This window comes from Chiroxiphia lanceolata, chromosome 11 (assembly GCF_009829145.1).
Source record: "Chiroxiphia lanceolata isolate bChiLan1 chromosome 11, bChiLan1.pri, whole genome shotgun sequence".
In the NCBI taxonomy this organism is placed as follows: Eukaryota; Metazoa; Chordata; class Aves; order Passeriformes; family Pipridae; genus Chiroxiphia; species Chiroxiphia lanceolata.
In genome coordinates, this window is record NC_045647.1 from 17,866,729 (window position 1) to 17,892,009 (window position 25,281).

The following is a 25,281-nucleotide window of genomic DNA, read 5'->3' on the forward strand; positions in this document are numbered from 1 at the left end:
TCTCTGGCCAGAGGTTGAACTTGCTGCCCCAGCACCAGGACCCCTGCAGGTGAATAACACAACTCACCTGTGCTGCTGATGTTGCTGATTCCTCATCTTCATCAAGATCATCCATAGTCACTGCCTGCAGCTCTGCAGGGTCAATCAGGACATTGGCTTTTGCAGCCAGGTCATCTGCACAGAGCACAGCAAAGCAGCTGTGAACACAGGAGTCACCCTTCACTTCCCATGAGGCAGCCCTGGGCTCATCCTCTCTCCTGCTTTTTGGCAGTAGAGAAGCAGCCAGCAAAGCTGGATGGTGTATCAGAACCTTCCCCTGGCTTCCTTCTATGGAACAAATCTGCTCTCACTAACAGAGACCAAGCAGTGATGGGTGCTGCTCACCCAAGACCCATTTCTGTTCCTGGTTCTACCAGCTACAAATAGGATAACTGAGGAACCAGGAAACAACCACCAGGGCCAGACTAGAATAGTGCAGGGAAGGAAACTGTGCCTGAGACAACTTTTTAAGCATCCAGTTCTTCAGTGCTGTCCCATGATGTGTCCCTAACTCACTAGGACTGAGACTCACACCAGAAACAATCTCAGCCCAAAGGAAGGTTGTGCTGATGTCTATGCTGTACAAAGCCTAAAGAATGTCATCTCTAATCCATAGCTCTGTCTTTAAATCTCTTCAGGATACTTTGGCAAGAGACCAGAGGAGATTACGTAGTTCTTAAGTTAAGTAATCTAATTTTGAAAAAACTAGGGATTAACTTGAGACAGAGAAAATGGTCCTAATCTTGCAAACATCCTGGGCAGGAAGAGACATCTGAGCAAAGGTAAGTGGCACGTTAGCCAGAAACCAGAGACAAATCAAGTCCAGTGGAATGCCAAGGGGCTTCTAATCCTTCCTTAAGGGAGGCTTTGGAAGTTTATTGCCAGAGTGGGCTGCTTACAAACACACAGTTGCAGTACATACACAGGGCTGCTACTCCTTGCCCAGAGTGGTACAGCAAGTAAATCCTGGACATCCTTCACGCCCAGCAGAGCCAGGCTGATGGTCAGTGCTTTGACAGCTCCCAGCCCTTGGCTGTGGTGCAGCAAGAGCAAAACACCAGAGGATATTCCCAGACTATCCCCTTCCTCCAACTGCCACATGCTCCATTCAGGGATACAAACAGTAAACTGTTCGCTTAAAGGACACTCCACCCAATAGGAGTGGTGTCTTCTTCGGAGTAACCTGCACCTCATTAAAATTCAAGTCTTCTCAAATTTAATCAAAATTCATTACCCACAGCTCCCTGGAACGTCTCTTGGGTGAACTTCAGGCAGGACCTGGATGCAGATATTGGAAATGAAAGCACTTACCTTTCAGAGTCTTCTTAAGATGAGACAGGAGTCCTCCAAGTCGCTGAAGGTCAAAATAATCCACCTTCCCGTTATAGAAGAGTTGAGGAGGGACATACGCCTCTAAAGCAGAGAAGATTTGTTTTTTCCATGAGTCCCATGCACAGGATTCACACAGACATGTACGGCCTCCTAAGGCAGACCCCAGGGGCCAGCCTAGACTAACATCTATCAACAAAATTTTTGCCATAAAAGCACGAGCCGCTAAGGCAGAGGTGATTTCCACAATGGAGGAGGCATTAGATCCATGCAGAAACAGGAGCAACCAAGGGCCATCAACAACAAGCCTCCCAGTACTTCCTTCCTCAAACCACAGGCACTGGGGTAAACTGGATCATCATAAGACTTGGCAGCTCTCCACCTGGCTACTCCAGCTCTGACACTTAGTCCCAACATGGATTATAAAGCACTTATTGAGTCTAGAGAAAGGGTCAATCTAAAGTAAGAAAAGGGAATGCCAAGCAGATCACGGATGCACAGGCAAGGTGGGGTTTAAGGGTGGGAAACAGATTGGCACTGACTCGGTTCCCCCTTAATTCCACAGTCTGGGAACCACAAAGCTAGACAAATATCCTTCCCTAAACTTTGACTATGGGATCACTGAGCTGCCCATCCACAGACTCATTATCAATACTGGACTCTGCTCCAGAGCAGAGAGGGGGAACTGACAAACAGCACAGGTGCCCCTTTTCAAATCTCAGGTGTGGAGGTTAATTGGAATAGAGCTGCACACGGGAATTTCCCAGGGTGACTGGGAACTACAGTCACAGAGTGAGAGAAGGCTCAAGCACCCATGAGAAACACAAAATTTCCATCATTCTGGAAAGGACTACTGAGAAGCAAACCTTGTCCTAACCACAAGGTTAGGACAACCTAACTTGCAAAGCCTCTCCCCCAGGCCTCACCTTCACTGCTCAGGGCAGCTGGGGTCTTTGCCTTGTGTCCATCCCAGAAGAAGCGCAGGGCAGCAATGAGGCGGTGCAGGAAGCACACCATGTACTCTGGTGGGCACAACACAGTCAAGTTCTAGGGCAAGAATGAGAGTCCAACCATCAGGGCAGGTGTGAAAATGCATCTCAGTCCCAGGGGCCACATTGGGGAGGCAGAAACTTTGTGTTCTCAGCCTTACTAGCATCTCTAGCTTCCAGCTCTGGTAGAGAGCCCAGTCCTAATGGTAGGCAGCAGTTTCCACCTCCAGAAAGTCCTGGGCACTTAAACAACAAACTGGTCTGACAGAGGAGTAGGAGGGATAACATGCTCCACCACCAAAGATGGGGCTGATGATAAACACAGAGATGTAGGTGAAGAGAGGGTTTCCTGCACCAGTGGATGCCTACCTCCCAAAACTGCAGGCCAAGAGCCTGATCCAGGGCCAGAACAGTCCTCACCCAGGCAGTGAAGAGGAAGCCAAAGCTCCGCTGTAGCAGAGCACCCCACAGCCATGCTCTCCAAGGGGTTATAGAAGGACATTCAGCTCCCACCTAGGGCTGTCCCCAAGGTCCACTTTCCTATAAATCACTGCATAGGACTGGGATAAGTCGCCCGGTTTCTGGCTCAGATCTCCCTCCTCCTCATTCCCTGCCATATCTAGGCCTCAGTGGATCAACTGCTGGAAGTAGCCCAGCCAAAAGGGCATTGCTCCCAACCTGAAGGTGCTGGAGGCTCGTGGGAAGGTTGGCCCTCTGACTTACCCCTCTGTTGCTAGCGTTTTCCTGAAGAAACTTGCGGAATTTGTTTAGGAAGATGTATCTGGAGGCTTCCCCCTGGCAGAAGGAAAATCAGGTAGTAAATCTATGCCTTACAAGGCCTATCACGTGGAGATACCGTCCCCAAACATCCACAGAGCGCTTACCCCTCCTCTGTCCTTGTTGTTCAGCAGCAGCTTCAGAATCTGAACCTGGAGACCTTCCACCACTAAAATGGGGACACACGTCTACCATCAGAAAACAAGCACTGGAGAGCAACTTAACCCCTCTTAACCCCAACTGCAGTGGCCTGTCCCCAGGAGAAAGGCTACCTCCTCAGCAGAGGGGCCCAGGAAGAATTAGTGCTGGCAGAAAGCTAATGAGAATTTTCTCCTTCACCACCTAGCAATGAATTCATCCACAGCTGACAAACAACGCCCCTGAAGGCGAGTTTTGGTTTGCCTGTGGCCCATGATGGGGAGCTGCAGGTCTGTGCAGTGGGGTCCCAGCAATCCTGACCTGCCACCAGAAAATGGCATGGCTGGCTCCCGCCCCTGCAGCACAGCCTGTCCTGACAGGAACACAGCTGGACTTCAGGTAGTGAAGGGGATTTGGAAACAGCTCAAAAGTTGGTCCTCCCTCCTGGCTGCACAAAAGGTGTGAGATCTTGGCAATTTCCCTCCTTCCTCACAAACCTTCAATGCGTTTCTTGAGCCGCTGGCAACCTCTCTCATATGCCCGACGCCTGAGTCTCTCCTCAGCACTCTCCTCCTTCACCTCCTTACTCTCCTTGCCCTGGTTGGGGGACAAACACTGATTAGTAGGAGACCACAGCACAGGGAAAATGTCTTGCCAAATGAAGAGCAGAAACTCCCCGAAACAACGTGCCAGTGTGTGACTGCAGCTGGTAGCACACCTGAACAGACCTTCCCCAGCCTTCTAACAAGTAAGGGCAGGAGATCTTCTGGGGACACCCCTATCAACCTGTAATTCCTTAGACACTGGGAGGTTCCCTTCCCAATCTCTTGCCACAGACGACTGTCCCCCTTCTTCTGTCTGAGCACCACACCCCAAACATCCCTTCTAAGTGGACATAAAAGATGACAGGGCAATGGAAAAGCTACAGCTCCGCAGGACCCTCCAGTGCTAACACAGCTGGAAACAAAGGCCATTCAATCTCCTCATCAGAAAATGACAGGGACATCAGGCCACAGTATTTCTTCAGACCCCTTAGTGGATGTGCCTGTACTCACCTCTTTGGTGAAGCGGTTTGGCCACCACGTGGTGGGAATGAGCTCCTGCAAACCTGCCTCCTCCACACGCAGTGGGCTCTTGATGTAGAAGAACACAACGGAACGGAGCACATCGAATCTGCAGCCGAGTTAAAGCAAGCACAGGAGCTACACTGGGAGCAGGCACAGGGCATGGATCCAGGGCTGTAGTGAGAAACCCCTTTCCAAACAACCACTGCAAGATCCAGAGCCCCCTTCTCCCGGGAGAAGCCTCATGCAGCTCTCACAGTGGTTGCCCAAACGCTAAAATAGAGCTACACTGCTCTGAAAGTAGCTTTGCTCTAGGGATATCAGAGAGGTCAGTCAGGTAGAAATGAGTTCCTCTGTGTTCGTAGGATGTGGCCTATACAACATCGCTCACACTCCTCAAAGCAGGACTTTGTAGAGATTGGAGTCAGGCAGAGGAGACCTAAGAAATGACCTCTCAAAGACAGGGTGGTTTCTGCCTCCCATGACCTGCAGATCCTTGAAATGTTCTTGGCTGCATTATTGAGGGAAGGGAAAGCTGAGACAGGAGGAGGCACAAAGGATACAGAACATTGCTGAGTAAGTATTTCCTGGATTTCTCATGCTTCAAGACTGCAATGGTGAGCCGGAGGTAGTGAATCTAGGGAAACAGGAGAAGCAAAAGTGATTCCATCTGCAGAAGATGATACAACTCTCTGATAGGTACAAAATGACAGAACTGCCATCTCTGGATCAAACAACTGTAAAATCCAAAACCTCATGTACCTTTGGACAAGGGGACATAACAGAAGCTGGCTAGTCACAGATTCCTGAGGATTCAGAAGTGCAACTCACTTGTAATCCCAGGTCTGGGATGATGGGGGAGAACCTGTAAGCCCGCAGCAGGGACATCAGTAGCTGCTTGAGGCACTCATGCACTTCATACTCCTGAGAAAATAAGAAATACATTGAAGAACAAAAACATGGGAGTCAGGAACTGCTATAGCTCTCAGAGTGTGACCTTAGAAGGAAGCATTCACTTCTGAACTGAACAAGCAGGTGTTCTGAACCCACAGTGTCCATCTGACTCCGCAGGAGAGGGCCCAAGCAGAAGTTGGTGCCATCGCTTTGCTACATGGAAACAAGTTTTGCAAGTAAAACCAATCCTGAAGTCATCTACAAAAAGCCAAAGTCCCAGCCCCTCTTTGTTCAGCAGTCACCCATCCTCATTATCCCCTGAACCTACCCAGTGCTAGCAGAACCAACCCAGAAAGGAAAGAAGTTATTCTTGCATAAATGTGATGATGGAGGAGTTGTCTTTTGAGTCCAACTCAGAGCCAATCAGCAGGATGACAGTCAACTCTTCCACAAACACAGTAGCCCTACCAGGATGTCCAGCGTCACTTCCAGGATGATGGGCCTGAGGGAGTCATGACATTTGTCAATTAAACTTCTCATGACAGCTGGCTGGGCCTTATCTGTTATCTGTTACCCAAAAGGGCAGACATGCTGTCTCCAAGCAGATCCCTGGCAGTGACTGGCTCTGTGTAACCAGCCAAGCAATCCAGCAGCAGCAGATTCCCAGTGGTAGCAAAGGCTGCCTCAAACAAGAGTCCCAGGAAGGAGTGGCCTCATCCAACATGGACAGGAAGGAAAGGTGGAGGAAGCCTTTCCCCAGCAGTGCAGGAGGTGGTGACAGTGCCCACTTCTACCCCAGTCCTGCACACTCTGGTCGATCCCTTGGAACACACAGCAGCATTTAAGACCTTGACTGACACATTAGCACTAACAACATCCAAGAGACCATTTCTAAATGACAAACTTGATGATTCCAGAAGCAGGCAGTCATTCACCATTACCAGTTCCTTCAGCAGTAGGAGAAGTTTAGAAATTACTTGTTAACTCAATGCCACTCTCCCCATTACCAATTACTTTGCATTCAACCTTCATTCCCTGTGTGTGAAGCAGTTCTCTCACCAGTTGAGCTAGGTGAGAGGGTGGTCTACCGTAAAAAAAAGGTGGATCTTGTCACCAGGAGGGGAAAGAAGTTGAACACTACCAGCATTTCCTAGGGAAAGCTCCTCAGCACCTCCCAGAGTCTCCCTGTGATCCAGCACCCTAGTAACTCACCTCCATAAGAAGCCACATGAGATCCAGTAGCTGTTGAATAAGGGGGTGGGCCTCCACTGCCCCTCCTCGCTCAAGGATGCTCAACAGGAAGGTCATGAGCACATCTTCCACCAGGTATACCTTGCACTGCAGACAGAGAGACAGGTCAACAGTCCTCCACAGCACAATCACTTCCCAGAGAAAGCTGAGGTTTACTTTGCCTTGCAAGAGCAAAAACAAGCACTACAGAAGCTTGTAACGGGCAGGCAAAACTCACCATGAGAGGGGAGAAATAATTGAAGATGTGAGCTAATGTAATCAACACTGTGGGTTCTCCCTGCAGCTGCCACATGGATGTGTCCTTCTCCACCAGCTTTCCTTCCTGCAATGACAAAAGCAGAAAAACACATAGCTTGGATCCAACCAAATCCACCCGTCCACCAATGACTGAGTGAACCAGAGGCCTGGAGCAGCCACTGTTTGCTGTTCCATGCCTGACTGCAGTAAAAACCTTGAACACGAGAATTTAGGATGGCAAAGAAGCCAGGCCTACGCCTCTAGAAAGCTGTAGTGCAGTCCAGATGTCACTATCAGCCACATGCAGGCACTTTGGCAATGTTTTTCTAAAAAAGGGTTAAGTTTGCATGATAATTTGTAAATGGGAACCCCTACAGAGGAGATGACTAGCAAAGCAGGCCTCCATTCAAGCCAAGACCACAGCAGATGGTTTTCCCTATGTTTTGGGCATAAACAGATCTCTCATCCTAGTGGAAAATAGTGTTTTCCAGCAAAAACAGTTCTCAAGGCAGACCTTCCAGAATTTCACCACATCACTGCACCAGGACACCAATAAAAAGTTTAGGATATGAACAAACTGCTTTCAAGGGAGCAAAATCAAACCCAGAAGTTCTGACCCTGACAAACATCACTTCTTGAATACTGGCAATGAACTTTCATAAGACTGAGAACAACAAAGCCCAGTATGATTTAAATTAAGCCCTGGAACTACCAGGAAGCCCATTTTGCAAGGCAGAGAGCTCCAGGGACATGCACACCCCATGCAAAAGCATGCAAGCATTTAGAGTCTCTGGTGTATGCAAACATCTGAGCTGGCAGCATGTGCTGAGAAGAGCAGAACCACATTCCCCAGCCCCTCAGACCCACCCAGTGCCGTGAGCCTACCGTCACATCTATTCCAACATGGATCACATTCTTCAAGTAGCCCAACAGCTTCCGAGCCTTCACCAGGTCTGCCACGGGAGGATCCTGCAAGGGCCGGTAACCTTCCACAGGATAAGTAGGTGAGTGTTAAGGGAAAATGCAATCTGATCCTTTCAGGGCTTCTTTTGTTTGTGCAAGGGAAAGGCTGTGTGTCTATTTTACTCTATACCCATGCACACCTCAATCACAGTTCAAACCACAGTGCCTTCTAAATGGACGATTAGCCACAAGCTCTTATCCCCACTTCCTCAATATTGCAAAGCAGCAAGTTTTTCACACCACACTTCTGCTTGGGTGAAATATTTTTTTATCAGAAAGACCAACCTGACCCCCTACTACAGCTACCAACAGGCAGAGCCAGAACTGCTCTGACAGGAGCTGCAGGTTTCACCATTCACAGAGGAAGGCAGAAGGCAACACTAATAAATGTCAGAGGTCCCATATGGCTGGAAGGTAAAAGAAATCAGTGGCCAAGAGGCTCAGCAGCACAAGGATTTCAAAAACTGGAAAGTGAGAACTTTACAAGATCTGAGTGCCTGGAACAGGTAGCCCCCAGCTGTAGCAGCAGTTGCTGACTCAGAGCTGAAAGCAACTCTCATTTCTGAAACTGATGTTTGTGTCCTGCAGTTCTGCTCCAGCTGAGGGGGTATCTGGTTCTTCTCTCCTTGACTCTGCTCTGCACACAAGTGCCAACAGCAGAAAGTGAACTGCGGTCAGGTCTGTATATTCTACAGCCTTCAAAGATGGTCTCAAGGACAGGCTCTTCTTCCTTCACACCTCCTCTCCCCACACCCAAAGGATATCGGAGTGGACGGCTTCCGAAGTTAAAAGCAACAGACTCTTTGAAGGAGAGGCTGATGGCAGGGAAATAAGCCATTCCAGCACCCCTCGTGATGTTATCGAAGGCAGTTCCCAGAGACATGCCATTCCTGAAAGAAGGAAAACCCACAGGATTTTAGTCACAGCAGGAGGGGTCTGAAGTCAGCTGAGCAATACAGATACCTGCATTCCCCTCCCAGCAGCTTGCCAACACAGATATGTCAGTCAGTCATGCCTCCTGTCACTGTTAACCTGGCACACACGAAAATGCCACAGCTCTGCTGAGTAACAGCCATGGGAAGCACAGAGACATTCCCATTTTCATATGAAGGCACTGGAGTCTGCACAACACGCAGAGCCCACTCGGGTTCAAGGGCAACCCAAACCCCGATGAGATAACTAACCAGCAGCACATTTCAAAGGCAGGTGACTTTTTGGCCTCATCTATTTGATGTTAGTGCAATGAAAGACAATGTTTTCAATCTACTCTTCCATAAAAGATGACATGGACCATCTAACAGTTTTTAATTTCAACTGACTTGTCACAGGCCAGGGCCAGAGAACAATTCTCATTGTGCATGGGAGCTGGAAGCTGGAGATTTATCACCCTTCCCACAGCTCCTTGTGAATTTAGGGCAGGCAAGGTCTACACTGACCACAAAAGCCATCAGTGCGGCTCAGCCAAGTGTGGCATTAAAGCATCACAAGATGCTTCCCTCCAAAATCCTGGCAAACTTTACACACACTTTGTAGCTTGAACATCTTTCTGCCAAATGCTCTCAACTGAACTTAGGAGACCCAACAACCCGTTCAGACGGTTTCTGAACAACACAGAAAAGCAAATGCCAGAACTACCAAGGAACTTAAAGGGGAGAGGGCAGAAAAAGGGTTCATCAACCTGCTGAGCAGTGAGGAAACCTTTATGTTACACACAGACATCAACAAAGCAGGAAACAGGACAAAGATGCTTACAAGCAGAAAGCAATGGTGCCCTCATCGAGGTCTATCAGACAGCTGACGATGTCTCCTGCTGCCCAGGACTGCAGCAAAGGGAGAGAAAAGGTTAAACATATTTCCAAGGTGTTTCCACATCAGAAGAAAGACTGCAACCCAACCAATCCCTTGTGATTCAGGGTTGAGGGAGAGTTTCTTCTCACAGCAGCTCACATAGCATTTTCAGGCACTTCTGGAAGCTGCACATCAAGCCCCTGATTGAGATAATTTTTCCCCTCCAGCACTAGGAACGTATATTTATCCCAACAATGCATCATGCACTGATGTGCTACAGAGAACCAGAGCCTTCCAGAGACTGACAGCAGCACTGTGCTGGGAGTCAGTCTGCTGGGGTTGCTAAACAAAGCACTCAGCATGTCCAGCACCTTTAAAGTACAAACAATTGCTGGCACACAGCCCCCCAAGAGCAGGCTGAAGCAGGGAGGAAAGCCTGAGGGCATTTCACAGGGCCCAGCAGAATCCAGTGAGCAGAAGGAGTCACTTGCTTTCTCCTCCTTCCTCTCCATCCCGTTCCTGGGAGGACAGCTACTCACTTTGCCATAGTTGGTAGTAGTCACATTCCACTTGCGCACCCTGTTTCCATCATAGGCATATGAATCTGGAGTATCTCCAACTCCTTCCTGCACCAAAGTAGGAAAGAGGAGACTCAGACCAGACCAAGCATAAAAGATCCCTCTCATTGCAAGAGCACCTTTAAGGGGGAGATCAGCAGACAGGGAAAGCAGCTGACATCACACATGCTCTGCCTGGGAAAAGTCCTTACTCTAGGAGTGAATCCAGTGGCCTCTGATCTTTGGTTCAGAGAAATATACCACTCTCTACTCATTTTTGGGTCAGGAGAAGAGTACTGGCATCCTACACTTCCAGTTTCTGTCAAAGCAGCTCCCTGGGATGCCCATCACTTCCCCTCTCATATGTTGCACAGTGACAAGTTAGTGAGTCTGCAGCCGACGTCCCTTTCCAGCACCAAACATCCTGCCTGGTGCCTGAGAAGAGCTGGCCTGGGCCTGCCTCTCCTGGACAAAAAAACCCCTTAGCATCAGCTGCTGAGGGTCATCCTGAGATGAGCTGCCAGCACTGCAGACACACGTAGGTTCTGGAGAAGACACCAGCTGAAAGTCAACACGTAGCAGTGGCTACGTGCAGTAAGAGCACAGCAACACAGCCAGCCTGCAAGGCTTTCACACCACACACCATTCTGTGAACACAGACCAGAGAGTCTAGTAAAGACTCTTGAAACAGCAGACCTGGCATTTCTAGTGTGTATGCTGGGCACAAAATGCCAGTGGGGCAGGAGCACAGCACCCATGCGATGCTCCGCACTGACCTAAAAAGCAGTGGAGAAACACAGAGCAGCCCTGTGCCACGTGCAGCAGTTACACTACCTCCTGATTAAATCTGCAGTTGAGAGTACACCAGCCAATCTGCATGAGTCCCTGGGAGGAGATGAGCACCTCGTAAATCCATTTCCCTGAAAGAAAAAGAGATGACACAGAGTGAGTTCCTGCCACCTGGATTGTTGTTTAGAGAAGCTGAACCTGACACTGCCCCCACAGAAACAAATGTGGCACACAAAGGAGCTCTGGGACATCCCCAGGATTCCCCTCCCACCTGGTCACTCTGGCATCACACAACCCTTCACCCCTCTGACTTCCTAGAAAAGTCAGTGGATGAGCTGGAAGATTTGGAACATATTCAGGGTCTTCTGAGCTCTCTAGTTGTGTAACTCTCCACACACGCTTCCTGGGGTATTTTCTCAAAGCATCACTGGTTTATCTTCTTACCTTTATACACGCATGTTGTGGCCCTGATGGACCCAAAGTTACTGTGGCCAATCACCTGGACCAACAAACAAAAGATATTTTAGAGTCAGGCAAAATAATAGGTTTGTTCAGCCCTCCCCATTTTCTCTGTCCTAGCCCTCAAAAACAAAGCAAGATGGAGAGCTATTCACAAGGACAGTGTTGGGAAGAGAAGGGTCACCTTCCCCATCCCAGCAGTTGTACTTGGAGCTAACTGGCCCTGGGGAACCATCCAGGTCCTTCCCACAGCTCATCTGCACTTGATAAACCCCAGTGAACCACACAGAATGGCAACAGTACAATGGCAAGACAGTGACAGACAGTTTCTAGTGAACTGGAATAAAACTGTACATAAAAGTGACAATTATATGGGAAAGACATCTGAATTCTGGAAAAGTTAGAACAAAACTACAGATTCAAGGTGTCCAAACTAAAGCCCATGACTGACAGGTAACATGCTGTCCAGGAACTCAACCCTGTTAATTGCTGACTCTCACAATCTCGGGACAGACCATGAAGAAGAGATGAAGGTAGGAACAAGGAATTCACAGGCAAGTCAGTCTGATCCATTCCTGAGGGTCAGCCAAAGTGAGCTACAGCAGGTGACTAAGGGGAAAGGGGAGACCAGGGCAGCCTGCATTGCTAGGAGCAAAAAACCAGGCATAGATTAAGGAGGGAATGAGCTCAGGAGCAGGTGATATGTGTGCTCGGTGAAGGGGTGAAAGGAATGCAGAAATTACTGCAGTAAGAAAGGGTTAAATTCCAGCAGATTCTTTCTGTTGACATTTTGCATGAAGAACATCAGCTAAGGAACAAGCACAGAGTTAGTGGAAACAAAGGAGAAAGGAAAGGCTCAGCTTTAGCCTCTTTCTACCCTTTAGATAAGACCAAAGGAAGGAAGGAAGAGGCAGTCTGATGGAGGGAGGGACAGGAAAGATGGCTGCTGGCCTTTCCTCTGCTTAGCCAAGAGAGTCCCTGGCCAGGGTAATCCTTTCATTTCCTCACAGCCCCCCTCAGAGCTTGCTGAGACTTAGTGGTACTGCTAGAACTTTTCCAGAAGAGCTCATTTCCTCCAGGATCCTGCAGCTTTCTGGGCAGACTCTGTTTACAACATGCTACAAAGCCAGTGACAGGGATCTGTTACAAAGAACAAACCAAGAAGCCCCAAGTGCTTCTAGTCCCACAAGACCCTTTTCATCACACTCACCCCAAGTAAGTCATCATCAACCAGCAGGAGCCCCTCAAACCCACTGGTGTGGTCCAACACCACAGTGGAGGGGCCGAGTCGACCCTCTGCTACCTGATCTGAAACAAGAGTTGCAGAAAATCTGTTAGGGAGAGTTGTGCAGGACTTAACAGTACACAGGACAAGTGCCTCCAGCTAGACTGCAACAACATCTGGACTCTGCTACAGGGGAGGAAGATTAAGATAGTGTTGCCCATGTTAGACCATAAGAACCTCAGGAGACACTAGTGAGATTTAAAAGGAAGTTTTCACAATACACAAGATCTCAGCTACACAGCATTCAGGACACATGTTAAGTTTTCCACATCACCTGAAAATTTTACTTGGACAAAATTCAAAGACTAAACTCTGTGCCAAACGTTTGACCAACATATCACACTTCGCTTGCAGCCAGCAAGAAAAATTCCTCTTTCTAGCAGAGGAATCAGATTGTATCCTGTCACATCCTGACTCATTCAGGGAAAGAGATGCTGGTAAAAGCACAGGGAAGAGCCTGAGGCTGAAAATAAATAGCTACAGTGGAGACCAGTGTGTAAAAATTGTCAACAAGCCTCTGCATTTCCCACTGAGGACAGCTCTGCACACTGCTGTTCAAAGAAATGGCTCTGCATATCATTATCAGTAAAATACCTCCTTTGCCCTCAAACTACTTTTCATGGCATTTTTGACTGGAAATATGCCCCCTCCACCTGCAAACAGACCTGCTCCAGGGCTGGCTCATGAGCCCCTCACAGGCTGGATTTAAAAGTACAACAAATTAGAGCACAGGAAGGCAGAACAACACTCCATCAGGGAACTGCTTTCATGGTACAACCTGTCCCTCCCTATTAAGCAGCACAAGCAGAAGCACAAACTGGACAGGCACTCGGTATCTCCTACCTCGACTGTCTTCAGAGCCATTCTCCTCTGCCAGCAACCGCTCAAGGTGCTCCTGCAGGTTCTGGAACGTCAGGTGCTTTCTAGGGAATAAGCATACAAAGGAGCTCTTCAGAAAACTCTGTCTCCAGTTTTTAAAGAGCTGCAGCCCAAACATGTGTCCTGCACTGTGAGACATGAACTGTCTCATGTCACAAATCTAAGGAATTTGCTGCTCAGCACTTTGGGGCAATGAATGAACCAGAGACCAAATACAGCAAGAACAAGCCAAGTAGATAACAAAGAATCTTACTATCTTCAGTCAGTCTGCTCAGGAGTGTTTTGTGGCAGTAAGGAAACTGTAACGTGGTACAGTGGCAGCAAGAAACCAGCTATTCTACCAACAACTGTGGACCACGACTCTGCTGCAGTCAGCATCATACAAACATGGCATAAGTCAGGATTTGTTTTTTCCCTGAAGTATATTGTAATACAAAAGAACAGAGACAGACCACAACAGCAGCTGTAGAGGTTCAGACAAAGGTCAGGCTAGTCCAGCACCCTCCCTCTGACATTTTGGTGTCACACTGAAAAATCTCTCATGCACCCTCTTTGGGCCACTGTTTTAGAGAACTTACTGCTCTCCCCTAGTTCTCTCCTTTCAAGGCTAGTTTACTTAGCTGTTCCTTGCACAAGAGCCTCCTTTTATTGTGAGAGTCACTAGTTGTTCCCATCCCTGCTTCCCATTTCCAAAGCCATCTGGGGAACACTACTCCAGGACTAGGGATTTCCCTAAGACTGTGGTGAGACCTTGTGAAAGCCTGATGGATGTAAAGATGCACAGAAGTGGAATCACAGAATCAGTTTTGGTTGGCATGAGAAGGGTGGCTTCAGCAAAGTAGCTTAATCAGCAGCTAGCATGGAGGAGGAGTTCTGGAAGGAGGGTAGAAGAGCAGGAGACAGAGAGATGTATGCAGTGAGCTCCTCTATGAGGAATTTAGGCCTCTGAAAGCAAGATGTCATACCATAAAAGTTGCTCTCATATGGTTATTTTCAAGACCTCTGTGACTGCTATTGGGCTTTCTACCAAATATCCAAGTCCAGGGAAAAGGGTGGAAGGCGGGAAAAAAGAGAGACCAGTCCAACAAAGTATCAGTTCTGTGCTTTCAAGTCATTAATCACCAGGCAAAAGGAACGAGAAATACTGAAAACCCAAATGCTCAGGCAGATGGAACGTTCCAAGGCTTGCTGGCAGCAGAGCTTGTGGCAAAGTAACATGACCCAGTTTGCCTCCCCTGCGCCATCACCCGGGCTCACCAAGAGCCAGAGAGCCAAGGGCTATTTATAGCAGCTCTGAGCTCACACTGGAGCTGGCAGTCCTAAGTATAGCCTGTGGAATGTGACCCCAGCCACTCTGCAGCTCTGCCAACCGGCAGGAGCCACAGGCCTGCCTCTCTCTGCCACATTCTCCACGCCCTGAACCTGTCTGACTTGCCTCTGGCAAAGAGCTGGATGCAAGGGAAATCCTTCCCATTCAACATTACAAGTTTCTGGGATATAAAGTGGAGAAGAACTGACAACAAAGAGGAAAAAAACAGTCACTGAACAGGAATTTTGTGCTTGGTGACTTCTAATAGAAGTACCAGCAGTTCCACAGCCTGAAAAATGTATGTTATTGTATGTATCAGTAACAGTCTTGCCTTAAGTTCACAGAGCACTGATAACCTATTTTTCATTCCCGTAATTAAAACCTCTGCACTTCGCACTTCCTTACAAGCAAAGGGGGAAGAGGAACAATAAGGTGAATGCCTACTTACTTCAAAAATACTGCCTAGTGATTTTGTAGATGGGATTTTTCATGCAAAAAAATCTGAAGAATCCTTCCTAGCAGGCCCTGCAACTTGAAAAAGCCACTAAAAGAGCAGACCTCAGAGTCATTTCTGTAACATGGTGCTGCTGTGCTGTTAACAAAGATCACTGTGGGGCACTGAAAGATCTTTCCTTTCACCACAGTGCTGTTTATCTGGGGGTGGCATCACTTGCCACCTGGGGAATGAGAAGTCTGATACCTGTAAGCAGCTGCAGGCTGGTTCCCATCAGCATTGGTAAAGACTCGATGCAGATAATCATTCAGCAGCCTGCTGTTCACGATCCCTTGTGAAAAACAGAAAGGAAATAACCTTAGGGAGCCGGGGGTAAACTCAAAACATTAATTTCATGTACAAGCAACAAACTGGTAACTACGGGAAAATGATATTCATGTTTGCTGATCAACACAGTGGGGAAAAGCAGCTTCAAGAAGTCACTCATCACCTTACTGTCCTCACTAGCAAAACCAGAGTCCAGCATTATGGGACTGCATCTCCACACCAAAGGCTCTTTCCAATTTGAGCTGCTCTGTGATAGCAAATGTGAGGCTATAAATTGCTCCCCAAAGGTGGAAGTACGTCCTGAGGAATCCTGCTGTGCTACTTCCAGATAAAGTAACCCCAAAAGCTGGAGGTAGGAACCCGATTTCATTTAAAAAAAAAAAAAAAAAAACCAAAACCAACCAAAACCTCTTAACACTACTGTAATTCCTGATGTCCTGATTCATATCTGGGATATGATGCTGAGGTAGAAAGACCTGCAGATGCAGTTCATCTTGTCTAACTCACAGCTCTCTTTAATGATGTGTGCCTCACCTTTGCTTTTGTTGTGCTAAACAGCCCCTAGTGTCACACTGATGCAGCATTCCTTATTTCTGAGTGCAACAGTGCCCTCAAATGCCAGATTTGTGGTCTCATAAGCACACCTGTGCTGGATTGGTGACTGAGAGAAAACAGATGGCCTGGCAGGTAGCAGAATTTCCCAGAAAAGGACTGAGAATTTGACAAGCTGTTCATCCTGGAAGAGGAAGTCCCTAAATCAGATGAAATCAGATAAGTCTGAAATCAGACAGCAGGCAGGCAACATGACATTCTCCAGCCTCACGAGGCAGGGCTGTGTGCTGAAGAAAAGGCACTGTGACATGAGCTTCTGGAGTCCTCAGTACTACAGAAACGTCCCTCCCAAAATCTCATCTCGGCTGGGGGATTAACTCAGTTTCAGCCCCACCACACTTCACATTAGCAAGGTAACTGCAACTGGAAGCAGCTGAGCTCAGACGAGGGACTCTGCCTGGATCTGCAGCGCTCCTGTTTTCACACAGTTTGTACAGGCCCATACCTGTGACCTTGGACTTCTCTGGCTCAGTGCTCAGCCTGTAATTCTTCCTTGAGAAAGCAGTCCCAGCACCTCTTGAAGTCATTCTTCACAGGCACCACTTCCAGGGCAGACATAAGATGGACAGACACCTAGAACAAAACTTTATGGAGAGGACACTGCCTTTAGACTTCTCCCTTTCTTGGAGGTTGATGTACCTGGATTAAACAACAGGGATAAGCCAAAAATAACCAGAGTCCCCACACTAATGACATCATTTAAGTGCCCAAAACCAACTAACTGCTGACCCTGCTCTCAGCCTCACCTGTCCAACAGCTCGAAATCTTCCCAAAGGAGACAAGGTATTAAGCCACACTTCAAATAACCAGACAGACCCCACTCCAAACAAAGGCACAGGCAGAACCAAGCCAGAAAAACCTTGGCAGCAAGCCTGAGCCAAAAGCACCGAGCCAGCACAGGGCCACAGCTGCCACCACTGCCAAACACCACCTAAACCAGCAACCACATCACACTCATCAGGACTTGTGTCCTGATGAGACACTTCTGCCTTTGCCTCCCACTCTGTGTTCTTTAAGACAGCAACAGGTACCTGCTTCATCTTCTGTTTAAAAGGCTTTTACATTATTCTGCTATCCAAAACAGAGAGAGAGGGAGAAAGAATGATACAAATGCAGATGGACTGGACTGCAATAGAGTATCACTGACTACAAAGCAAAGACCCAGCTGTCAGATTTACAGGGACAAAAGCAGACACAGGTAACAGTACACAGAAGTGTTTACAAGCAAAAATCTACCACGAGATTACAGATTCAGGAGCCTTCCTGGAGAACAAAGAACACTATCAAAGCTGATCTGATATGTGCCAGGACAAAAAGAGTAAATTCAAGTGGCTAGTTCCATACAGCTTCCAAATGTTAGGCTACAGTCCTCTCCTGGTTCCGACTGCCCCAATAGACAACTATCACTGGAAGACTCTCCTGTTCCCTGGACAGAAGTCTGTCAAAGCACTTTGTGACACACAGAGGAACAGGGAGATGCAACAGGAGCAAAGGCTGCAGGAATTAAATGCTTGCTGGCAATCTCACACAGAGCAGAAACTCAGGTGAACCCAAGAAAAGTCAGTGGCCTTGCCAAGTGCTGTGAGTGCCACAGTAACTCCAGATCACTTGAGCTTCAGCTGGACTTGGGAAAGGCTTCTCTAAAGCCCCTTCCCTGAGGGCCACCCCAGCACCCAGCGGTGGAGCAGCACTGCCCGGTGTCCCTCCTGCAGCACTGCTGAGCAAAATAGCAGGAACAAAGCAAACACCAGTTTGGATCAAAGGCCCTGAATGACCTGCGTTAGGAACCCAGAACAAGGGATAAAACAAAACCCTGAAACACATGGTTTACTATCAAAGCAGAGCAGAGAGCACAATGTGAACTATCCTAAAAGTACTCGAAATGTGACAGACATGATTTCAGCTCTGTCAGGACAAGTTAAAAGCACACGGGAGTGGTGGGGAGTGCCCATAACTCTCCCCAGGGGCAGCCAGCCTGGGACCAGCCCTGCTGAAATAGCCTGAATGCCCAAGCAGAGCACACAGCACGGCCACACTGGCACCAGACAAGATGCACTGCTGGCACCACTGCAGTGCCAGGGTGTTTTCTTAGTCGGAGCAGATGCTGCTTTCAACAGGTCAGAGAAAGGGCAGAGCAGGGGGACACACATCTGCATGTGATCCACAGAAGCAAAGAAGCTCCGAGCCTGGCCACGGACTGAACTCCTTTCTGTGGGCAAGGGCAAGCAGTTTCCAGCAGTAGGGTAGAACAGGCAGCACAGGGGAAGCCTGATCTTAAGTGCAGCCGACCGGAGGCAGGGGAGGAGGCCGAGCAGCCAGGGAGGGCCAGCACAGCTTTGTTCGGCAGCTCCCAGCCGCGACTCCCCTCGCAGGAGGGCAGCAGCACAGGGGAACAATCAGCCCCGCACCGCTCAGCACGCTGCCCTGCGCTCACCACAGGCAGGGGCTCCGCGGCCCCTCAGCCCGCCCACACCCCCAAACCACAGAGCCCGGGCAGTACCGCCCTGCCCACCCCGGGACCCGGCCCCAGAGCCGGGCTCACCCACACCCAGCCGGGCAGCGCGCCCCGAGCCCAGCGGCCCCCCACACCCCGGGGCACCCCCTAACGCGGGCAGCGCTCCCTGCAGCCACAGCCACCCCGAACCCAGAGCACCCCCCGCGCCCACAAACACCCCGAACCCGAGACCCCCCTACACCTGCCCGCAGCCCCCGGGGCGCGGAGCCCCCCCCGGTCGGGCACGTCCCCCACAGCCGGACGGCACTCCCCGAGCCGGCCGTGCCCGAGCCCCCCCGGGACCCCGCGCCGCCGGGGCCGGGCAGGAGGAGCCGGGGCGGGCCGGGCCCCGCGGCCGCCGCACTCACCGCCCGCCCGGCCGCGCCGCCGCCGCCGCCGCCGCCGCTACGGCGACCCGCGAGGGCCATGGCGGGCGGGCGGGACGCGTTGCCGGGAGACGGGCGGGACCCGCTCGGGCAGCGCCGCGCAGGGCGCCCTGCCCGGGGAAGGGGGAACGGGCAGAGACCCCCCGGTGTCCGCGTGAGCTTTCCCCGGGGAAACCGAACAGGGCCTGGGCAGCCGGCCAAGGCCAGACCCCCCGAGCGAGGCCGGGGAAGGTGCTGCCGACCCCCAGGAGACAACAACCCTCAGGGCCCAGCCGCGAATGCTGCCCCTGGAGAGAGAAGAGGAGGAGGAAAACGACACATGAGCGTGGAGTCCCCCAGTGCACTTTATGATGCCGGTGGAGCGGGGTCAGGGCCAGCACTCGGGGACGGCGGGGCCGCGGTGGCTGTGGGGGCTCTGGGCCCGGCTTTGCAGGCGGGAGCGATCTCGGACCTCCAGGGGTGCTGGAGCATCTGCCACCAGCGAGATAGAATCAGAGAATCATGGAATGGTTTGGGTTGAAAGGGACCTTAAACCCCATCTCATTCCACCCCCTGCCATGGGCAGGGACACCTTCCACTAGCCCAGGTTGCTCCAAGCCCCGTCCAACCCGCCCTTGGACACTTCCAGGGATGGGACATCACAACTTCTCAGAGACACCTGTGGCAGGGCCTCACTGCCCTCACAAGCAAGAACTTCTTCCTCATACCTAATCCAAAGCTACTCTCAATTTGAAGCCATTCCCCCCTGTCCTCTTGTTGCCGATTAAGAACTCTCTAACTCAGATACAGAGTCTAGTTTAGAAATGAGACATTGTTTATTCTGTGCAGGGTGCAAGGTAGAGATTTCCACAAATGGAGCCCGCGAACTATCAAAACTTTCAACTATTTATACATTGTAGCAAACAAAGGAATTAGTGTTCATTGGCTGCAAGTTACATAGTTATTTTATTGATTAGTATCTACCTTTTATTTGTTCTCATGCTAATTAGACTGCATGCTCAATCTTTTCCTTCTTTTGGGTCTGTGGATTTCTTGGGTCAGTGGTCCATGAAATCAGTGGTCGCAGATCCCCTTGCCAGCATCACCTTTTACCCAGTTGGAGCTGATTCCAGCACAGTTGCTGAGCTGGGTTTATCAGTTTCTTCCTTATCTTGGGACTTCTGCCAGATGTCCTTGTGGCCCATAAATTCTGCATTTTTTATGCTCACTATCAGTGGTCTCCCCAAGCCTTGTTAACCTCCCCCTAGGTCTGAGATCACTGAAGCATGTCCAGCCTTCCACTAGACCAGGTTGCTCCAAGCCCTGTCCAACCTGGCCTTGAACACGTCCAGCTCTGCCTTGGCCTTCCTTACCCCATCCCAACACAACCGTCCCTCATCTCTATGTGCTTCCCAGGTCACCTGTCCTCGCTTCAACTATCTATGCATTTGTTTCTTTCCCTTTACTTGGACCAGCAGGTCCTTACTCAGCCATGCCTCTCTCCCTTGCCCAATTTATTGCTCCTAGGCATTGCTAGCTGTGGTGCTCCAGGATCTGGGGAGTTGCAGGAGAATCCTGATGGCAGCTGGATGGTGGTGCTGTGGCTGCTGGTGTTGGATGTCAGCAAGCTGTGAAACGGGTCAAGCTCAGGATGCAGCTCTCAAGATTTGGTGCTGGCACAGCAGCTTCTGGACTGGCCTTATGGATTCTGGGCCTGACATTGTAACTGAGAATGGTTATGTGTGTGGTCAGGCCCAGCAGTGCTGGAGTAGCTGCTGTCCTCATGTTCTGGGGAGCTGTGGGATGGCCCTGATGCCGCCTGGATGTCCCAGCCCCTGCAATGGGCTGCCCAGAGGGGCTGTGAAGTCTCCTTCCCTGGAGACATTCAAAACATTTCTGAAAGTGTAACCCACTCTGGGTGAACCTCCTTTAGCAGGGGGGTTGGACTAGATGATCTCCAGAGGTCCCTTCCAACCCCATCTGTGATTTCATGATCCTCCCTGTCTACACCACACCGGTAAGGATGCATCTGAAGAACTGCCTCTGGTTCTGGGCTCCCCAGTACAGGGGACAGAAGTGACCTTTGAGCCTGGCCTAGGCTCACACATCCCATCTGCTCAGACACAGTGGGTGGCCAGGGCACCACAAAGGACCTCAGGATGGCACCTAAATGTCACAGGTGACTCAGCATCTTTCTCCTGAACTCCTTAGTGCTTTGGTGATGTGCTGTCTCCAGAACAAAGAGCAGGAGGGCTGCAGAGTCACAGCAGAGAGGGACTTTTTCCAGTGCAATAAACTGCCTTTCAGAGTCAGTGTGAGCCTTGCTTTGGTGGGGTAGGAACCTGCAAGTGGCAGTGAAGCTTTGGAGATGCCAGAAAGGGGCATATGTGAGCAAAGAGAGCAGGACAGCCCCTCTCCCTGGCAACTCTCCCTCTGGCCTGTGTCTTTACAGGTGATTTTGGGGACTTCCCTGCTGGAGGAGCAGGGAGGGAAAGCTTTTGGGGTGAAAGTTTGTGACTCACATATCTAAATCTTGCCAAACTTCTCCCCTCGCCTCAGAGTCTTTTGCCAGCCACATCCTGGTCTGAAATGCTGGGATCTCTTCTCTGGGCAGACCCTAAGGGTGGTGGTCCCTCACTCAGAGACCCCCAGAAAGCTCATCCAAGGCAAAAGGCTGAACAGCCTCTGAGACTGCCCACACCTCATATTCTGGACTCTAAAGGGTGGCACATCAAGTGAGGGAGCTCCCATCAGTACTATCTGTCAAAAAAGATAAGCTTTATCTTCTTTGTCTCTTTCTCCCTCTCCTTTCCACATTCCTTCATTCCTTTTATTTCTACCTTGCCAGCCTCTGTACTTCCTTTGCCTGATGTCTCTATCTGGACTTCTATTTTGCATAACAGATGGAGCTTTTACCATCTAATAATTTCTTGGGAAAAAAAAAGCAAAAGTGAAATCTGTAAACAAAACTCACTATAGTTATATTTGCACCCCCGAGTAGGTAACACACAAATGCAAACAACATCCTAGGTGATACAAGAGGGGATCTCTTGAGATATTTTGGTCCATGTGCCTGGTCAAGCAGGGTCCATTGGAGTAGGTTGCCCAGTCAGATTTCACCTGCCTCCAAGGCACAAAGGGGGCAAGTGGCTGAGACCATCTCTGCCCCTATTTTGTGTGCACGATGCTGATGTCACAGTGGCCACTGTGACCTGTGGGGCCAAGGGCATAAATGCTGGGCTCAGGCCGTGTGCCAGTGTGGCCTGATGATGGGAGGAGGGATGGGGCTTGTGCTGAGCTTCTGAGGGAACAGAGGAGCCCCGCACCTCGGGGCTCTGGGCCTGTGCTGCAGTCTCACTCACTGCCCGCTCCTTAGAACCAGCGGAGGAGCACCTGGAGGAGCGTTCCAGGGACAGGGACCATGTCAGACAAGAAGGAGGAGCCCCCTGAAGTGAGGGAGCCAGGTGAGAGCAAAGTGCCGCTCCTGCAGCCTGGCAGAGGGGCTGTTGGGGTGGCCAGAGTGGGGCCAGGAGCGTTGGCACGGGTAGGCAGGAGCTGTCCAGGCATCCTGGGGCTGGGACCCTCCTTTCCCCATCAAGTGGGGCCCAGCTGGGGCAGGGGACATCTGCTGGTTCACCCGTGCCCACAATGTCCAATCCTCCCCAACACCTCCAGCCCTGCCCTTCAGCCAGCCAGGCAGGGACAGAGCAGCCCTTGGGGTCGATCCCGCAGGGAAGCTGCCTCAGCCCTGCAGAGGTGCCATGGTCTCTCTCCCCTCCAGCATGCCTGCTGTGTGGACGATCAGAGGCTGACCCAGACATCTGTGGGGAAAAAATGCAGAAATATGGGCTCTGTGCCCACGTGTTCTGCCTGGTGAGTTGCTCCGTGGGCTCCGTCCAGCTTTCCAATGGGCAGTTCCCACTACACTCTTCTCATCAGCACCTCATCTTTTCTCTCCTGCAGTTTTTTGCTAAACTTTTTCCACAAAGAAACAAGAAAGTAGGATTCTTAGGCCTTCTCCCCAAGGATATCCAACATACAGTTGACCAGGCAGCACAAAAGGTGAGAGCCTGACAAGAGCAGGGAGATTTGTGCCAGGCGAGGTTTGCTGGAGCTTGGCCCAGACCCCAAGCAAGAAAGCCCAGCCCTTCCAACCAGCTCTGGGACAAGGAGGAGGCCCTGAGGCTGCTGCTGATGGGGCTGCTCTGCTCTTTCCAGAGCTGTTGCATCTGTGGCCAGAGCGGGGCCACAGTCTCTTGCTGTGAAAGAGACTGTGACCTGAGCTTCCACCTGCCCTGTGCCAAGCAGGGACGCTGTGTCACCCAGTTCATTCCACCGTACAGGTACCTCCTGTCCCCTCCTTGCCACCACCAGGGAAGGGCCCAGCACTTCTCACCTCACCCACCCCTTTTCCCCCCAGGGCCTTCTGCCCCACACACAGCCCAGAGCAGACAGTGGAGGCAACTCCAGAGCCGGGCACCGAATGCCTCATCTGCATGGAGCCTGTGGAGGACAGAAAGACCTCCAACACCCTGGTGTGCCCAGCCTGCAAAAACTGCCTGGTTCCACAGAGACTGTATCCAGAATCAGGCCATCCATTCTGGATTCTACATCTTCTGCTGCCCACATTGTCAAAATGAGTATAGATTTCTGATGGAAATGTTTATCATGGGGATACGAATCCCCAGGAGGTTGGTATTTTTTCTTCACAGCTCACAACACAGGTGGGTGCAAGTGCTGTGCTGTGCCAAGGCCTGCCCCAGCAGTCCTGGCCCTGCCCTGTTCCGTGAGTCCTGGGTTCAGCTTCCCGCAGGAGCTGGAAATGGCACAGGGGGAAGAGCAGGAATGCCCTGCACCTGCCTGCCACTCTGCTATCAGGGTCTCATCAATTTTCCCTTCCTTTCCCAAAAGGGGACCATCATGGGAGGAAGACGGTGCCTATGGACAATTATATGAGAGACACAGCCGCTGCAATGCCAGCGAGTGCCTTTTTCCAGGAGGCAGGGAGGAGGCAGAGGAACAGGGGTAAGTTGCCAAAGCTGCACCCTGGGACTCTGCAGGGGATCTGTGCCTCAGCAAGGGCTCGAAGCAGAAGGACCCAGGAGAAGAGCTCAGCCAGATAATCCCACGCTTTGGACACTTTGTCCTCACCTCCATGAACCCGTTTGCTTCCCCAGGCCCTGGGAACTGCTCCTGTGCTCCTCCTGTGCTGCCGAGGGCACTCACAGACACTGCTCCGGCCTGAGAGACAGCACAACTATCTGGGAATGTGATGGCTGTGCTGGTCTGGGCACAGGTAAAAGGCAAAGCACCCTGGTGACCCTGGGCCTGGCAGCGGGTGCCCAGGGTGGGCTTGGCAGAGCCTGTCTGCTCCAGGAGGGCTGGGGGCACTGCTCTGGCCTATCCTGCCCTGGGCCTGGGGCAGACTTGACATTCCTGCTTCCCTGTACAGCCTCCAGAGATGACTCGGAGCTCAGCATGGACAAACAGTTGGGATTGGAACCTTCCCACAGCATGCCACCACCTGACACCATCAGCCCCAGCACAGGCAGCCTGGTGCCATCAGGGCTGTCTCACAGATCTCTAGCACCTGAGACCAGCAGCCAGGCAGAATCAGGACAGTCTCTGGAATCTCCCTCTCTAGAGATCAGCAGCTCCAGCACCACCAGCCAGGTATCATCAGGGTCCTCCTGTGTCTCCCACAATCTAGAAAGTGGCAGATGCTCCAGCAGCCCTGGGCCTGTGTGGATCCGACACCATTCTCTCCTTCAACGTCAGGCCCAGAATCCCCACAGCCAGCCTGGACACGGGCACTGGACTTGCAGTGCACCATCCCGGAATGCTGGCCCTGATCCCGCTCCACCAACACAATAAAGCACACTAGAAGGCACCACGCTCATATGTCAGCTTCCTCCTCCTCCTTCCCTCTCTCCATGGGCAGCATTCAGGGCTGGGCCCAGGGGGTCGTTGTCTCCCAAGGGTTGGCAGCACCTTCCCCAGCCTTCTTCTTTTCAAGGCCAGCCTTGACTGGCTCCCCAGCACCATGGCTGAAAGCTTTGGGCCTCGCTGGCCCTGGGGGCTGCTGTTCTGAGGCAGCCCCAAGGCGTTAACTAATAACTGAGGAGCTCCCAAAACTCAGCAGCTTTCTTTGGACATCAGCCATTCCCATGGCTGTGACAGGTGGCTTCACAGGGTCCTGCCTTTCAGCCCTGGGTTCAGAGCACGGAAAGCTCTCGTTGTAACTCTCTCAGGGCTGACAACAGTATCTGGCCACAGGACCAT

At 50.9% G+C, this 25,281-nt stretch overlaps 2 protein-coding genes across 4 annotated transcripts in view; one reads left to right on the forward strand and one right to left on the reverse strand.

Moving 5' to 3' along the window:
• RNF123 (ring finger protein 123) overlaps positions 1-25,281 on the reverse strand; it is a 56,561-nt gene that overhangs the window by 30,649 nt on the left and 631 nt on the right. The window contains exons 1-22 of one of the 3 annotated variants that reach the window (XM_032699529.1): positions 19,003-19,048; positions 16,586-16,724; positions 15,448-15,532; positions 13,403-13,482; positions 12,485-12,582; positions 11,260-11,314; positions 10,861-10,946; positions 10,009-10,095; positions 9,434-9,501; positions 8,446-8,571; positions 7,604-7,718; positions 6,699-6,803; positions 6,443-6,568; positions 5,168-5,260; positions 4,900-4,973; positions 4,328-4,445; positions 3,770-3,869; positions 3,242-3,303; positions 3,081-3,152; positions 2,295-2,415; positions 1,351-1,452; positions 68-174 (exon numbers count right to left, since the gene is read on the reverse strand). In XM_032699529.1, the coding sequence (XP_032555420.1) occupies positions 68-174; positions 1,351-1,452; positions 2,295-2,415; positions 3,081-3,152; positions 3,242-3,303; positions 3,770-3,869; positions 4,328-4,445; positions 4,900-4,973; positions 5,168-5,260; positions 6,443-6,568; positions 6,699-6,803; positions 7,604-7,718; positions 8,446-8,571; positions 9,434-9,501; positions 10,009-10,095; positions 10,861-10,946; positions 11,260-11,314; positions 12,485-12,582; positions 13,403-13,482; positions 15,448-15,532; positions 16,586-16,667 (1,962 nt within the window). In that variant the 5' untranslated portion in view covers positions 16,668-16,724; positions 19,003-19,048. Of the gene's footprint in view, positions 1-67; positions 175-1,350; positions 1,453-2,294; positions 2,416-3,080; positions 3,153-3,241; positions 3,304-3,769; positions 3,870-4,327; positions 4,446-4,899; positions 4,974-5,167; positions 5,261-6,442; positions 6,569-6,698; positions 6,804-7,603; positions 7,719-8,445; positions 8,572-9,433; positions 9,502-10,008; positions 10,096-10,860; positions 10,947-11,259; positions 11,315-12,484; positions 12,583-13,402; positions 13,483-15,447; positions 15,533-16,585; positions 16,725-18,836; positions 18,908-19,002; positions 19,049-25,281 lie in introns of those variants that run through there. The other 2 variants (XM_032699528.1, XM_032699530.1) reach the window with 2 other exon arrangements.
• The window catches only part of LOC116792532 (serine/arginine repetitive matrix protein 2-like), a 280,339-nt gene continuing 277,320 nt past the window's right edge, over positions 22,263-25,281 (forward strand). The window contains 7 exon segments of the mRNA XM_032699541.1: positions 22,263-22,463; positions 22,781-22,872; positions 22,963-23,061; positions 23,218-23,342; positions 23,420-23,555; positions 23,557-23,690; positions 23,911-24,024. Of these exon segments, the coding sequence (XP_032555432.1) occupies positions 22,421-22,463; positions 22,781-22,872; positions 22,963-23,061; positions 23,218-23,342; positions 23,420-23,555; positions 23,557-23,690; positions 23,911-24,024 (743 nt within the window). The 5' untranslated portion in view covers positions 22,263-22,420.